Genomic DNA, 17,892 nt, shown 5'->3' with positions numbered 1-17,892 from the left:
CTACAATTGTTCTGTTCTGAAAATTTGTTTTAATTTCTATAGTAATTAGGAAATCCAAAACTTAATTTATATTTATTATTTAAAATATTAATTATTGTTATTATATTTATTTGTGTCCCCAGTAATAACTACAAAGTTGAAAAATCAAAGGCTTTTAATACAGCTTTTAATTTTTTTCTTCTACTCATTTATTGTTGAATTAATTGGTGTGACTGATGACAAAAATTATATTGCTAATTATTTGATTATTTTTAATGGATATTTTGAAGTTTATCTTTAAATTTCAAGAAAATGGTGTAATATATTGTTTGGATTCACCGTACCTCGAATGCATGATACCGTATTAGTGTTCGGTATGACATCATATGACAGTCTTGTTTTCACTTTGAAACAACTATGGTGTTTTTTTTGTCTTGCTCACTTTTCAGTTTTTATGATTTGAATAACTGCTATTACATATTTTTTTTATCGATTAAATTTTATTCATGATTTAAAATCAAGAGAAACTTTTTATTAAGTGAATAGTGACACTCATTAATCTTTATAACTTTTAATAAATTTCCTCAATGTAAAAGAGGTGAGTATGTGACTTTTAAAAAAATTGTGTTATTCTATCTTTTGTTCTTATTTATAATTTTAAAAAATGAAGAATACTGTCACTTATTTTAATGTATGAGGATAAGATATTGGACTACAAAAACCATGCCACATGAATAAATTTTGTTGGAATATTAAACCGTGTATTTTCATAATTTTTGTTGTATTAAACATTTCTTTCGCATAAATTATATTCACTTATTATTTAATGTTGAATCGATCTAATTAATTTATATAATAAAAGATAATTAAATATAAATGACTTAATTATTCTAATAAAGTTTAATATTAGCCATTAACAACGAAGAGTTACTTTATAAACAAATGTTGAAGCGGTATATGCAGCGAAAGCAATAAGAGAAAATAAAAGAGTAGAACTGCAATGCACTACGTCTGGAAATAAAAATTAAATTCAGTTATGATATATTTTCAACAAGTAGTTAGGAAAGTGGGAGAATATTATAATTATGAGTAGATATGAAGGTAGAATGATGAAATGACAATTAATTTGTTGGACATTTTTGTACGAACTTGTATAAAGAAAATAAATTGATTTTTTCATAAATTAGAAACCATAGTAATAAAGTAAAATTGTTAAAATAGATCTATTGTAATTAAGAACATTTGAAAAAGGGAAAATATTTTGGATTTAGGGTTCTATACCATGTTTTTTAATATTAAACTGGTTTGTCATCATCATAAGTGCATGTGTCTGTTTCAATAGGCAATGGATAGACTATTGTGTTTGTGCTAATGTCACCATAATAAATTTGTGTTTTTCATATATGCTATATTATATTATATTATATTATATATATATATATATATATATATATATATATATATATATATACTTTTCATTACAAATTTTGTATTTGTATGGAATGAGTAAGATATTTTTTGCAGTATAAAAACTAGTTTTATAACCTTTACCAATATTTTATTTGGATGTTTAAGTATTGTATAGTTTTCATAGTACCATAATAATTTTCACAGTCTTTAATATTTTATTGTACTTTAGGAGAAGTTTTGATATTTAAGTATCACTTTACTACTTCAAAACATTAAATATTTTAAATTTTTGTAATATGAAATTTGTGTAAATTTACATATTATAGTTATTATAGTATAGATGTTAGAAAAATTGTTATACTTTTTTAACAAAAAAAAATAATAGATTTTACATAGGTTGTGCACTTAACCATGTTATATACTATCTATTATCTATGGTATTGGATAAGTCCACACTTATCTAATATTTGTTGTTGTTTTTTTTTTAATTCAGCAACACTTATTACATTAGTTAAGTTCATAACTAAATGTAATATTATTTTTCCAACTTTAAAGAAAAATTCACTATTAAATCGATTTTGGTTTAATTGATGTGATATTACATCTCTTACATTACATTAATTGTTTAATTGATGTAATATGTGTTTCATATACCACATTAATGTATATAATATTGATTTCAAAAACGATGTAATATGTCTGAAATTGTTGATACAATATTTTTTTAATGCACAAATGATTGTTAAGAAGAATATATCCTATCTGATTCAATTAAGGAGTAAAATTGATCTACATAAAACTAGAAAAATCAATGTTGAACTGGTCAAAATTGATCAAACTGTTCATCGAAAATAAATAATGCATTAAAATCTTAATATTTTTTATGTTTATTCTACATATACTTATTAACAATAAATATTTATATATATTCTTAAAATTTCAATTCAAGTATCATATAAAAATTTTATATATTCTAAATAATGAGAACATTTAAAATTTATTATGTTTTAACATCATAAAATTATTACATTCAAAATACATTTAAAATAAGTATTTCAAAACATAAAATAGGAACTTAATAAAATATGTTAAAAAGTTAAACAAATTTTCTAAAATATTTCTATACTCATCTTTCAGTTTTTTTTTCCAACTCGTGTGCTACTGTCACCCTAAGCTCTTATAGTTGCTTTCGTATATAAAAATATATGATTATCACGTTAGAAAAGAAAAAAAGAGACACATAAACGTAAAAATAAGCTAATGAAAAAAATGATGAAAAATAATATATTAGAAATAGTAAAATATCAAACTAATTATGAATAATATCAAAATATATTATAGAAAGTAAGCTCTTGAATCATTCTGTCTCATTTCAGCATATAAAATATCAAATACCCACTCAATGAACATTTTCTTTAAAGAACAAAATAAAAATTCACATGTATTTAAAAGAAAAAGCTTAATATGAAAGCAATAATAACCTATAATAAAAAACAAATCTTTATTAGAAATCAATCCTTAACTTGGTCCTTCACATTTTCCCATTTATACTGCTCCACTACTTCAACCAAATAATTCATTCAATAATACATTTTATTACATGAACCAACTTAAAACACAAATAGTTCGCATTCATCAATTCAAATACCTAGATCAATCCACATGGCTCAAACAAACATAATTCCAAAATGGCTCAATAAAAAGATAAATATAGACTATGTTTCTAGAAGACTAGTTTATTGAGTGGACTCATAAGACTCTGCACCCATCATACTTACCCTCATCTCATTATTTTCTACAACTAGTTATCAAATGGAACTCATGTATCTCGTCTAGTTATGACATAGTTAACCTCCTTAGCTCCTTAAGTATAATCTTTTTTCATATCATACCATTTGTCAAGTGAAACCTCTTTCGACTCTCACCACTTATCTTCCTCTATGTGAGTTAGAGAGTAGTAGAGTCAAGATAGTCTCATATAACAAATCTTTTTCAATACACTTTGATTGACCCTAGATTAGTATTTCTCTCTCGGAAATAACTAATTTAAATTATTATATCACAACCAAAATGTTTCAAACAAGCATACATCGAAAAACACAACTCAATCTAATCATCATTTCAAACTTAGGTATGAAAGTATCATAGGTTTCTCTAACATAAAATCTTTAAAATTCCATAAAATCTTTAAAAGCCCATGTTTGTAATCAATTACACTCAACATGTAATTATCAGAAAAGGTAACAGGTGTATCCATGTTCCTAATTAATTCATCAATCAAACAAAATTTCAAAATCACATGTTTATCTAACACAAATCAAACAATGCCACAATAAATTCATAAATTCTCAACAATATACCCAAATAAACTTCATATTCCTTAATAATTCAATTCCTCTTATCTTTATATTTAGATTTTTCTATGCTTCTACTCTCTTTCACCCTTACCCTTCATATAATAATAAAATCATAAGTATAATCATCTCACTACATTAGAGACACTAAAACAACCAAACAAAAAAAAACACTTATCCATGCAATCACAAAAATCACATTCAATCAATAAAGTTTCTACTCATCTAACTCTTCCATCACTACTTTAATACCAATTTCATAACATAATAACATCAATCATGACTCAACATATCCAAACTGATAGCTTTACTCCCACTTGGGAACTTCACATTACAAACCCAAAAATTTCTTCCTCTCACGTATTCTTAACTTTCTTTGGACCAAGGAAGATATCAATTATGCATTAAACTTATACTTTTATTAAGAAATTTTCATTTTTGCAAGCAACATGCAAACACAACAATTACACAAGCAATTAAAACATGAAAGTTGCTTCCCTTACTTGTTAAAGCTTGTCTAACTTTGCTTACCTCCCCTAAACAGTGTTACATGCGAATAAGAGGGGAGCAGGGGGGTGTTAGTTACTCCTATATACTTTGAACACTAGAAAAGAATAATGAGAAATGTCTCTAGCCTCCAAAATGAGTTTCCATCGAAGAATTTAAATAGTGTAAGGCCTTCTATTTATAGACTTTCCTAAACTCACAACTCTTAGGTTGGGTCTAGAAATTTGTACTTGATTTTGCATTTGAAGTAACTAACTCTATTAATAACTGATTTTGTTGATATATCATCTAATCTTTAGTGATTTTCACTTATCTACAAAATTATGAACCAAATACTTATCTTTTCTAAACTTATTTAATAAACCTTAATTATTTAAAAAGATAATAATGAAAATACAAATTAAAGAATAAATAAATAAAATAAAAAAACATGATAATGTTAATTATCAGTAGATTAGATAATGTTAATTATCAGTAGATTACTCTAATAGTGTTGATTCTTCAAAAGGAATGAAAGTTAATTCTAAATTTTGTAAGAGAAAGGAAGGTTTTTGTCGAGAGCAAGGTTTACAAAGAAGAAAAGGGTTTTTTTAAAAAAGAATTTTGGGGTTCTTACATCCTTTCCCATAAGAAAAATTTTTGTCCTTGAAAATTGGTTTAGCAAGGAATGATTAAGATATAATTCATTTATCCTCTTCTCAATTTCTTAGGTGAAAACACCAAATGTAAGATCCCACACTGGTTAATGGTGTAACTTCAAGAAAACATGCTTACCAACAAAAAGAATTTTGGTATCAAAACAGTTCGAACCTTAGATGAATTGTGGGAAGTGGGGTGTTCTATTTTGTGTTACGTTGGTTGGGTGTTTGTCTTAGCGATTATGTTGTAAGTCCAGTTCGACTTATTTGGTTAGTGAAAAAAATAATACCAAGTAAGAAATAATCTGGAGTTAGTGACGAGGGTGCACACTCATAACTAAACCTAAGATTATTTTCTACCTTAATTCTAAATTTTTTCACTAGTGAGTGAGTTGATGATAATCATATGATTTATTGTATGGGACATGTTTTGGATGGTTGTCTCCATATTATGGTTAATTTGATTATGACCTTATGTTTAGCTTTTAGTGTTTGATATTTGTTTACATTGAATGTTTTGGTTGTAGATTTTGGATGGAAGAAATAGAAATAAGACAAGATATTTAGGAAGTTTTAAATTATTATAATTTCAAGTATTCGTGACATCTAGAAAATGTGAATCTTGTTAAGGATGCCTTATGTAAGAATATAGTCTAAGTGTTAGAAGGAATTATCAAGAACTTTAGATAATGGAGTGTCAAATACTTACTAGACTAATAATGTCATGATGAAAGCAAATAGGACTCTAAGGTTTAAGGTGTGGTTGACTATTGAAAAGTAAGGAGTTAGAGAAAATGGCATGGTATAGAATTTATAAGGAAACTTTGATCATATCAAACATGATCAAGTATATCAAAACCTAAACCTGAACGGACAAGTAATGGTAGTACAAGTTGTTTGAATTAGTTGCATGATTCTAAAGCCACATGCTCTTTTGTGTGTCAAATGTCCCAATATGGGCTTAGATGAGGGAAGCACAATTCTTAGAATCATCATGACAACTTATGAGATTTTAGAAAGGATCCTACAATGGTGAAAAAATAATTGAGTGAGAATGTTCAATTAATATAGCGGAAACTAGGATTTGTAGGATAAACGAGTTAATATGGTATATTCATAGAAGACTTCACTAGGATGATAACTTCCTTGAGACAAGTAAACATTTTAGTGTTTAATGTGATGCTTTCTTTAGATATGGGTTGTGTATTGTTGTAAAAAATGGGAGAAATAGTTTATGCTTTAAGGAAATTGGAGACTCATTAGAGAGATTACCCTATCCTTGACTTAGGTTTGATAGTGGTGGTGTCTGCTTATACGGAGGTAATATCTTTGTGGTCCATAATTTCATGCTTCAGCGACCATAAGAATCTAAAGTATTTGTTGATCATAAAGAGTTGAATAAGAGGTATGGTCAAAGAAAGAAGTTTCTGAAGGATTATAAGATTTAGTTTTTGTACCATTTAGGGTAGGTAAATGTTGTGGTAAATGCTTTAAGCAACGTGTAGTTGAATGTTGATACCATTTGGAGTAGACAACTGACTATCTTTCAAGATTTTCTTGGGATGATGGAAGAAAGGAAATTGGTGAATTCTTGCTTGTGGTGAATAGGGGATATGATGAGAGCAAGACAAATAAGGATTATTATAGATATTTTACTTCAATGGCCATAGATTTGTCATGCATTGGATCATCATTCAACATTTTCAACAAGTTGGAGAGTGATGGAGAATGCATGACTCTATTATTGTGATAAAACTCTATAGGAATTCTTCAAACTTGTCCTCATCAACACAAGTTTTACACAATTGCAGATACCAACTTCTTTGTACCAAGTTCTGAAATAGAATCGCATCATGCAAGGTCATGCTTGTAGAACAAGATAGAAAATGTTGGGATTTTAAGTTGGAAAGAAAAATCAAAACTCGTTTGATTTTAAAGATGAGTGGCAGTATGTTTGACTTGTTACCATGTTGGAGTCAAAGTGGCATAGTAGAAGTGTGATGGAACATCAAAGATCAAGTAATATGTTACAATAGTTAAATGTGTCTAAAGAGAAATGGAGTAATATAATGATGTATTTCATAACCAAGATGCTATGGCTGGGAAGAATTGTGATATAGTGTTGGTTAGAGTGGATAGTAAGAAGAGATTATTCATCAATAAAAGTTTTGTTGAGGACATGTGTTGTTTTAACAGAGTTCTATGAGATGATAGGAGGAGTGATTACACATGAGAATTATAAGACGACATGAAGATGTCTTGTACTCACTTTTCTTAGTAAATAAATTTTCAAGGATGAAATTTTTTATTAAAGAGTTGTAAAGTGTACTTACAATCAAAAGAGGAATGAAAAAGAGAGAGAAACAACCGTACACTTTAGGTTTTCTCCTCCACACCTCTTCATGATATTTTCCTTTCTCAATTTTATGGTCACTTTTCTAAATAGAAATTAGCTTTTAGTTTTATTTAAATACTATAAGTTTTTAGAATTTTAATATAATTTGATGTTAAACTTATACTTTTAAATTACTTTTCATTACATACTTTAAACAAAATATTAAATTTAAAATATAATATTCGACTTAATCATTGTATTATGCCTAATTTAAATTAAGGAATAATTGAGTTTTTAGGACGTTACATCTTTCATTCTTAAATTATTAAAAGTATATATATATATATATATATATATATATATATATATATATATATATATATATATATATATATATATATATATATATATATATATATATATATAGGGGTTTGCTAACGCGCGTACGCCTGTTTTTCAGTTGGTACATTTTAGCAATGTGTACCGGGTTTTAGTAGACAAAAATAAAGGTTAAGGGTATTTTAATAATTTTCATTCTCAAAACTAAAAAAGAAAAAAAAGAAACCCCCAAACCCTTATTCACCTCTCCCATTCCTCTCAACCCTTTCTGTTTCCTCTTTCTCACTCCAATCTTTTCTCTTCTCTGTCATCCCTACTGTAGCCCCAATTGAAAAAAATCAGAAACATTGTTAAACAATCTTACAAAAAAATGATTTTATAATGAGTTTTCATCTTATAATTTTTGTCTTATCTAATTTTATCCAATTTTCACAAGCATAAAGGAATTGGTAATTGACCTGGAAAAAATCAGAAATACTCGCTATTAAACAATTTCTTACAAAAAATGATTTTATAATGAGTTTTTATTTTATAATTTTTGTCTTATCTAATTTTATGTAATTTTCAGAAGCATAATGACATCAAAGGAGTTGGTAATTGGCCTGAAAAAAAATCAGAAACACTCAGTTGTTAAACAATTTCTTACAAAAAATGACTTTATAATGAGTTTTCATTTTATAATTTTTGTCGTATATAATTTTATCTAATTTTCACAAGCATAATGACATCTGAAAGAATTGATAATTGGCCTGGAGGGTTTTTTTAGAGATGATGATTCAACAAATACAGATGATGAAATTAGAGAGGTTAGTGAAGATGGTGAAATTGAAGAGATCTTGAACCTTTGCCTTGAAGGTGAATATGTCAATGACTCAAGTCTTTACAAAGGAAAATTTTTTAAAGGCATGTGTTTCTGATTTTTTTGAATTGGAGCTACAGTAGGGATGACATAGAAAAGGTTGGAGTGAGAGAGATGAAAGAGAAAGGGAAAGAGAAAGGATTGAGAGGAATGAGAGAGGTGACTAAGGGTTTGGGGGGTTTCTTTTTTTTTTTTTAAGTTTTGAGAATGAAAATTATTAAAATACCCTTAACCTTAAAACTTGGAATTCATAATATATAAGGGTATTTTTGTCTACTAAAATCCGGTACACATTGCTAAAATGTACCAACTGAAAAACAGGCGTACGCGCGTTAGCAAACCCCATATATATATATATATATATATATATATATATATATATATATATATATATATATATAAAATAGTGAAAACACATATTTTATGTGTATTTTTATTTCTTTATATTAAAATTTGAAATTTTATTATAAATAGTTTTTTAGATAATTTCTTATTCTAATTTTTAAAAATGTTAAACAAAACAATTAACAAAAAAAAAAGATAATTTAACTTGTATACAGAAAATTTAACACGATCTTCACAAATTACTGAACTAGACTGTACTGATCTTAAATTAAGTTTCTAGTTCATAGATCCATTTTCATTTTTTGTTTTGGTTAGTTTTGTTTTGATCTTACAATTAATACTTTCTGTTCACAACTTGTGTGTCATGTGTCTGAATAATGTAAGCATTTGACTCTGCGTCTGGCTTCAGTTTCTCCTTCACCACCTGCATCTATGGCTGAAAAACATCACCTCATTCTCCTTCTTCTCTGCGCCACTCTGCAATTCTCTTCATCTTCACCCTCCGATCACTTTTACAATGTTGGAGAACTTGTCACATTGTTTGTCAACAAAGTGGGGCCCTTCAACAACCCCAGGTTTCATTCTTTCCCTCATTACTTTTTTTTTTCCACGTTTGTGTTCACTGAATTTCTGTTTACACGATTCTTCTGTGGCAGTGAGACCTATGAATACTATGATTTGCCATTCTGCGCCCCAGGTTAGTCACTCTTGGTCTTAGGTTAAAGGTTAAATTTTTAATCCCGTGGTGTTGAAAAATGGGATCAAATGATCATTGGATTGGAAATTTGAACAACTTGGATTATAAAAAGGTTGTGTTTTTCACAGTCCCAATTGTCAAAAAGAGAGAGTCCCTGGGGGAAGTTCTCAATGGTGACCGTTTGAGCAATGCTTTGTATGAGTTCAAGTTCAGAGAGGACAAGATTGATGCGACCTTGTGCCCAAAGAAGCTTACAGTTGATGAAATTGGCTTCTTTAAGCGCGCTATAGACCGTGAATTTTACTTCCAATTTTACCTGGATGATCTTCCATTCTGGGGGTTCATTGGGAAACTAGAAGAAGATAGGTGGACTCCTGGTGGAGGAGGACAAAACTATTACCTTTTTACACATGTTCAGTTTGATGTTCTTTACAATGGGAATCAAATCATACAAGTAAATGCATTTGGCGATCCAAATCGCGCTGTAGATATCACTAAAGATGTTGGTGTTGATGTTAAGTTCACTTATTCTGTTACCTGGAATGCCACTAAAATACGTTTTGAGAACAGGATGGATAGATACTCAAGGGCTTCGTTAATGTCTGTGCATCAGCAAGTTCATTGGTTCTCGTTCATCAACTCAATTGTCATCATTTTGCTTTTGACTGGTTTGCTTGCCCTGCTTTATATGCGACATCTGAGGAATGATTTGAAAAAGTAACTTTCTTCTTTGTTCATAATTCTACAACAGCATAATATGAGCTGCAGGCTGTCTTTATTTCTTAGCCTAACCTAACATTTTTTTTTTTCATTTACAATTTAGGTACTCTGATGCAAATGAAGAAGATAGAGAGGTTGGTTGGAAGTGCCTCCATGGCGATGTATTCAGACCTCCTCCTAACTCATCCTTACTTTTTGCTGTTGTTGGAACTGGTACCCAATTGCTAATCTTGTAAGCTACTCTTGTTGTCAAAAATACATATTCCCTGATCCTCTCCCCAAAAGCCATGCATTCAGCTATTTCATCATGGCTATAATATATGAAAATCTGTGATGTATGGTTTCATCTATGCATCAACCAACCAAGGAACAATTCAAAACCTTTAGCAATCTTAATATAGAATATCTAGTGATAGCAAAGACCAAAGCATTCTCCTTCTACTTGATTTCATCTTTTCTTGATTTCATCTCTTGTTAGTCATCTCTTATGTAATGATGGAAAAGAATAACTACCACCAGTTCTCTTTTAACTCTGTTCCTCCTTTTTATATAAAATAACGCTACCTTTTCCATCAGGATTTGTGTATTGCTGTTTCTAGCACTTATTGGCACCCTCTATCCCTACAATCGTGGAGGACTGTTAAATTGGCTTGTCATGCTGTATGCTCTTTTTTCTGTATTTGCTGGCTACACTGCAGCATCCTTCCATGGCCAGTATGCTGAGAATGGATGGGTAATTCTATATGCAATTTCACAAGAAAGCAAAAGAAAAAATGTTAAATGTTTCTCTTGTGATGTTACTTTTAACTAACTAAATTGTGATTTGGCTGTAATTCCAGGAAAGGACAGTTGGTCTGGCAGGGGTTCTTTACACTGGACCAGTGTTTGTTGCAGCCTCTATCCTCAACATAGTTGCAATCTCTTACAGGGCTACAGTTGGACTCCCATTTGGCTCCATAATTGTTATTCTTGTTTTATTAACATTTCTCGCCGTCCCGTTGCTTGCATTTGGTGGAGTGATCGGATACCGATTTAAATCTAAATTTCAAAGCCCCTCTGCTACAAAGAGACACCCAAGAGATATTCAACAGCTTGCTTGGTACAGGAGAACGCCATTTCTAATGTTTATTGGGGGTCTTGTGCCTTTTAGTGCAATTGTTCTGCAACTACACCAAGTGTATGCTAGTATGTGGGGCTACAAAATATACACTCTTCCTAGCATTTTGTTCGTCACCTTCATTCCTGTCATTGTGATCATTGCACTTGTCAGTATTGGCTTGACATACATTCAACTATCTGTGGAAGACCATGAATGGTGGTGGAGGTATGTTGTGTTGCTGATATCAATGCTTGCAGATTGCTTCAATTTAATTTTTTTTTCTCCTTTATACTCCTTCCTCTCTTGAAATATTTGATCCTAGGTAACCATGACATCCTAAGAGAAATCAATGTAGTGATGATGTTTTCACAAGAAGTTTGAAAAAAAAATTGAAATGGTTTGATTCATATTAAAATTTAATTAATGGAGGTTGAAAAAGTTATAATGTTTACATTCTAGATGATGTTTTCACAGGAATTTTGGGAGGGAAAAAAATGTGACAATTGAGCACACCATTTAGTATGAGGCTTTATCACTAATGTTGTTTTTCTGTGGGTGCAGGTCAGTGCTGTGTGGTGGCTCAACAGCCATTTTCATGTTTGGGTATTCTATCTACTTCTATGTGAGATCAAATATGAGTGGATTCTTGCAGCTATCCTTCTTTATTGGCTATAATGCATGCCTATGCTATGCTTTCTTCCTAATATTTGGTGCAATCAGTTTCAGAGTTTCATTTCTCTTTGTTCGCTTTATATACCACAATGTTAAAAGAGAGTAAGTCACCAATATCAGAAGCACAAAACCAAGTTGATTTTAAGGTATGATTTAAGGGTATCCCTAACTTGAATTGATGAATTACCCTTCAGAAGGTTAAGTCTACACAGTATGATGTAAGGGTATCCCTTGAATTCTTTTTTTACAAGAACATTTGTGCAGACAATGTATCCTTTATTTAACTTTTCTCAGCTCCATGACTGCACATTTTGAAAAGACTTCCTGGTGGCACATTTTACCCTGGGAAAAGATGAGTAAAATGACATTTCTAACGAGGATCAAGTGTCTATTTTTGTGTTGAAGTTTATTAGAATTCAGTTTGAATCCTTAAATATAATTAAAATGTGCAAAATTAATTCCAGTTACCAATTTTACTTAAAAATGTTTGTATAATGTGAAGAAAAGATTTCTAATGTAAGACAAACATGTCACAGGTCCCCTGATGTTTGATGAACTTTCTTTTTTTGGGTGGTACTGATGTACTGACTCTGTCAATGAGGAATTGTCATTGATATTAACAGTTTATTTTTTCATTGATGGATGATAGTCCTTACTCTTGTTTCATTTTATTATTATTGTTAAAGGATTGTTTCATATTAAAGATTTAAATTATATATATATATATATATATATATATATATATATGTATGTATATATTCATTAAAAAAATCAAATAGCTCTTAAATTAATGAGTCAAATTGGATCCTTTCATGCTTCTGAAGCAGTAAAGAGAAGAGAAAATAAGAGGAGAGAGAGCACAGTGACCCCTAATGGGTCTCATTCGAAAGATCAATAAATTTCAGACAACGTAATGAGCTTATGGATTAATAGACTTATGACCCTAGAAATAGTTAAAACTATTTATAGTATTTTGCAAAAACTAAAACTAATTATTGTGATTTAGTTATGAAAATAAAACAGTTCACTTTTTACTTGTGTGTTCTTTTTGAGTCTTAATTCATATACGAGAAACTTATAAATCATAGTCTTTTATGCTCATAAAAGTTAAGTCTTTGTCCCTATCAACAAAAGGCAGAATAAACTTTTCCATAATATAAGATACTGTTTTGAATATCTCTTTTGTATAAATTGCTAAAATGGATTCACACTATGACCAAAACTTATTATTTCCTCATATAAGACTATAACTTAAATGAAAACCAATTAAACTTAAAATTATGATATAATGTTGTATATTAAATATTAAAAATTGCTTGTCATGCCTAATTTTCACAAATAAAATTTATTATTAAGTGGTAAGTTTTAATATAATATTAATACATGTGTGGAAAAATTGAATACCATATCCGTATACTGCTACATATAAGTACTTTCCATTTTTCAGTAGTAAGTTTTATTCAATCAAAGGATATAAAAGTAACAAAACTAACGATAAAAAAACCATGAGGAGATTGCACAAGGAACCTAACTAGTAAAACGAATGCCATCCATTAACAAAATAAAAAACATAATAAACCAAATGATGAAACAAAATCACGGTTAATGTAACTCTGTAGAACCAGTGCATTAGAGCTGAATTTACATAGTGAACACTAAATCTGAAAAGCATCGTTCAGAGGAAAAGAGAAAAACAAAACTCTCAGCACACATGTAGCACGAATGCTGACTATAGTGGAACAAAACCATTATATTACGTATGAGTGTAAATTTTAAAGGGTAGATGAAGTTCTTGACTTCTGAATCTTATTCTGAAGGAGGAGGTGATGATAGTGCTGCATGGTAAGACGAGGAAACAAGTTGTGCAAGAGCAGGAACAGCCCCACCTACAGTTATTACAATCATATTCTTATCAACTTATATTGTCATACACAGCAAATATATATCACAACACAAGGATAAAACCAATGAAAAGGTTGACACTTGTCAAAACAGAAAACATCATTAGGATAAAAACGCTTCTTGACCATGAAAATTTTAACTTTTGAACATACCCAAACTTTTGTAAAAGAGAAATATTAGAAAAACTCAATCTTTACACTTGTACGTTTGTGGGCACATGCACCAAGTAAGCCAATTAAGCATTGCTCAAGTTTAAATTAAAGACCATACAATCACATATATAATAGTATATAAGCCAGGCAATGTAATAACACAATCAGAAATTCACCTGCCAGTCCTGCACAGGCTGAAGAGAATACTATCACAGGCGGTGTCTGGAAATCAGAGAACAGTTTCAGTAAGTATGTTGTTAACAAAAATAACAAGTTTTCGCTTACATAAGAAAGCAGGAAGTTTAGCTGAATGTTTCTGCTGGCACAATATGAGAGAAAGCTCTATTATGCTTGAATACTATGAAACCAATTTTAGATACTCCAACATGAACATGTTCATATAAAATAATCTAGAAAATGTATGGAGGAAACTGCATATTAAAGTCCAATCTGTTGTACAAAATATATAACCAACTTCATGTACGTATTACACAATTAAACCAAGTTGAGTGGAGCCAGAAGAATACATATAGAGAGAGAGCCTAAATTCACAATTTCACAGGTTGTGTACAAGTATCAATAGTTTACAGGGAGGTCAATCAATGATTTATGCATCAAAACAGGACTGATCCAAGAGGAAACAAATATGGTGGTTGAAGGTTGTGGAGACAGCATCTTTAGTGTTTCAAAAAATGCACTAAAATTTTCTCAAGGAAAACTTTTCTAAGAGTCATTGACAAAATGCAGCTAATAGATTAACAGCTTCAGGAATATGACAAATTCCCTTTTGTCAAGTGACATTCAAAATATCTAGGACTATACATGATAGCCATCATAGATGATGCAACTATGTAGCAATCAAGGTGCAAATAAATTGATAAGCACAAGAAGACTTTCTACTTAATGTTCTATTATAGCATCATCATTCTCTTAACAGATTACAGAAGGATACATCAGTCAGGTTAATGGGTTAAAGAAACTAGATAACTTTATATATAAATGGAAGCAAAGGTGTCAGGCCATGGTGGTTGTTCTCTTGAATTCATAGGAATTGTTTTGGTGTCCCTTTAACAGTAAAAAGGACGTCACAGACAAAAGCAAATTCACCACAGGACACACTCAGACTTACATTTAATTTACAAACAAAAAGATGTAACAATTTAAAACTAGTAAAAAATGCGTCCTCCATAAAAGCAAACATGAAGAAAAGTATTAATGAGCAAGAAGTCAATAGTAAACAAAATAATCAAGCTGGAAACTGCACACAAAATAAAACTGAAGGAAACGAAAAAGAAATGGTTCAAAAGGCACCAGAAACTTACACCAATGAGGAAATGTATCCACATGGGCCCTTTTACGCATCTCCTAACAACAGGCATAACTGCATTACAAATGGAAAAAAGAAAACTTCTTGAATAACAGAGATTGTTAATATCAAACATTAAAGCTTCATCTTTTGGTTTGGAAGGCCAACTATGTTTGCAATTTACAATTTACAAAAAGAAAAAGCTGTACAATCTTATTCATCTCATTACTACATGCTCTAAATCTCCCACCTCAAGTTTGAATGAATTAAACCATTTCTGTTTCAATGACAGTGTTTTATGTTTTTTTGGCAAACAAAAACAATGAGCTACGTCAAATCCCACTAACTAAGATTAGTTGACTCGTGAGAGTGGAACATTAAAAAACTGGTCACAAAAAAATTATGTGCACGATGCATGCCCTTTTTTCCATTAAGATGATGAATATTAATTGAGACGCATAGATGCAAATCGTATTAAGTTATTGTTCGTCTGCAACCTCTACTGTTAGTCTGTTTAACATCCTTTGATCCTCATTTTTACTGTACGAGAGGAACATCTTTTCCATCATGAACTACCCATTAGAACAGAATAACAACTACCAACATTGAGCTAAAAACCATATAATCTTATTCAAATATAAATACATAAACAAAAGTAAGAAAGTACATACCATGGTTGAATCCATAAAATGCACTGGTGGTGCCACCAACGGCAGAACCAATCTGCATAAAACCAAAATCCGTCGATTAACAATCAAGAGCTCAGAAACCCTTTTAAGAAATCAAACAAAGTTCACTGCATCACAATACTAGATCCAAAACTCAACAATAAATATTAAAGTGCGCGAAAAAGTTTGAATTTTGAGAACAAGCAGGAAGTGGGGCGGGAAGAACTGACCATAGAAAAACTGTCCCGCACAAGGGGGGAAACTGTCCAATTGCTGGTTTCCTGCACAAAATTAGAAAAAATAACAATAAATTCAAAAAAAAAATTGATTTAAAGGAAATATTGAAATTATGAATTGGGAAAAACCATGTTCTTAGAAAGAGGTCCTGCGCAGTGAGGGCATCGAATATTTTCATTGGAACCGTGACTGAGGTTTTTGCCTGTCATGTTCCTCTGCTCTTGTCACCTCAATGGTTCGGTTCGGTTAGTGCTGTAGAAACTAGAAACGGTTGAAACATTGGCTTTATCATATTGGTTAATGTATATATATATATATATATATATATATATATATATATATATATATATATATATATATATATATATATATATATTCGCTCTTACTTACAAAATGCAAAATTGAAAAAACAAAAGATATATATAATTATAGGTACATAATTATAGACAAAATATTAGAAGTAATATTGTGTAAATATTTTTTTTATTTATTATGAATAAATATTTAAATTTGAAAATTACAAAAATGATAAAATAGTAAAGAATTTCTCTATAATGAATAATTATTGAATTTTTAAAAAATAGTTACTAAAATGATAAAATTGGAAAATTATTTTTTATTATGAATAATTATTTAAATTTAAAAAGTAATTATTCAGAGAGTAAAATTTGAAAAACAAAAGAGTACAACAAACATTATATCATCTTTATATATTTGAAATGAATTAAAAAGAGTAATAATTACTAAAATAATAAAACTGAAAAATAAATTTTTATTATGAGTAATTATTTAAATTTAAAATATAATTATTAAGAAGATAAAATTTAAAAAACAATAAATGACACCAAAAGAGTGTATCTTCTTTTTAAGAATAATATATATATAAAAGAAAAAAATCAAATATTTAAGAAAAAAAACTGATGTTTTAAATATATGTTTGTTTAAAATTTATTTTATATATAATTATATTTATAATTATATACACATTTTTTCCTAATTTTATTATTTTAATTACTACTTTTAAAATTTAAATAATTTATATATATATATATATATATATATATATATATATATTTAAAAATACGTATACATAGCAGCGCGATAGCTATACTGAATATGCTAATAATATTATTATTATTAATAATAATAAAAATATCATTAATAATTAAAGAAAATATAATTATTAAATAAAATTATAACAACAATAATAATGATAATATATTAATAGTGGAGGAAGAGAATGTCAATTGACCGTAAACAATTCAAAGTCTAATATAACCAATATGATTAAAACAATTTGTCTTCACTCTAATTATAAAAATAAATTAATATGGAAACTGACCTTGTAAATGGAAGTAATAAAGTGTAATATATATATTTCCAATTTTCAATAAATATCAATTCAAAATTTATTGAGTAATAATTAGTAGAATAATTTAAAATAAAATATATTTATTGATTCAAATAATAAGAACAAAAATAATAGTACTTATAATAAATAATAATAATTATCTATAACTATGTATATAGAGATCACTTATTTAGTGTCTTATTTTATTTTTAAATTTTATCTATTTAATGATTACTTTTTAAATTTAAATAATAATTCATAATAAATTATTATTTTTCAATTTTATCATTTTAATAACTATTTTTTCTTAATTCAAATAATT

The 17,892-nt window shown here is 28.9% G+C and overlaps 1 protein-coding gene and 1 pseudogene across 2 annotated transcripts; one reads left to right on the top strand and one right to left on the bottom strand.

Annotated features, from left to right (window-relative positions):
- The first annotated feature begins 9,096 nt into the window (after positions 1–9,096).
- On the top strand, positions 9,097–12,331 carry LOC124828000 (Endomembrane protein 70 protein family). Its single transcript, XM_047301196.2, has 7 exons — positions 9,097–9,341; positions 9,423–9,463; positions 9,592–10,180; positions 10,287–10,415; positions 10,760–10,916; positions 11,023–11,507; positions 11,844–12,331. The coding sequence occupies exons 1-7, from the start codon at positions 9,199–9,201 to the stop codon at positions 12,058–12,060; spliced, it is 1,761 nt and encodes a 586-aa protein (XP_047157152.1). The 5' UTR covers positions 9,097–9,198; the 3' UTR covers positions 12,061–12,331.
- Positions 12,332–13,482: 1,151 nt separating this feature from the next.
- LOC124828001 (uncharacterized) lies at positions 13,483–16,507 on the bottom strand (annotated as a pseudogene). Its single transcript, XR_015784799.1, has 6 exons — positions 16,348–16,507; positions 16,213–16,263; positions 15,986–16,037; positions 15,331–15,389; positions 14,185–14,230; positions 13,483–13,840 (listed from the first exon to the last, which is right to left on the bottom strand). The product of XR_015784799.1 is annotated as an uncharacterized LOC124828001 (transcript).
- Positions 16,508–17,892: the final 1,385 nt, after the last annotated feature.

Source organism: Vigna umbellata, chromosome 3, assembly GCF_029865625.1.
Source record: "Vigna umbellata cultivar VRB3 chromosome 3, Vumbellata_1.0, whole genome shotgun sequence".
NCBI lineage: Eukaryota > Viridiplantae > Streptophyta > Magnoliopsida > Fabales > Fabaceae > Vigna > Vigna umbellata.
Note: the sequence above shows the minus strand (reverse complement) of the source record. Positions and strands in the feature narration are given on the sequence as shown.

Bases quoted from the DNA above. Each gene is read 5' to 3' on its own strand.
- LOC124828000 (XM_047301196.2), top strand. From the start codon at position 9,199: ATGGCTGAAAAACATCACCTCATTCTCCTTCTTCTCTGCGCCACTCTG. The intron at 10,917-11,022 runs GTAATTCTATAT...CTGTAATTCCAG, and splicing joins AGTATGCTGAGAATGGATGG to GAAAGGACAGTTGGTCTGGC. The intron at 11,508-11,843 runs GTATGTTGTGTT...CTGTGGGTGCAG, and splicing joins GACCATGAATGGTGGTGGAG to GTCAGTGCTGTGTGGTGGCT.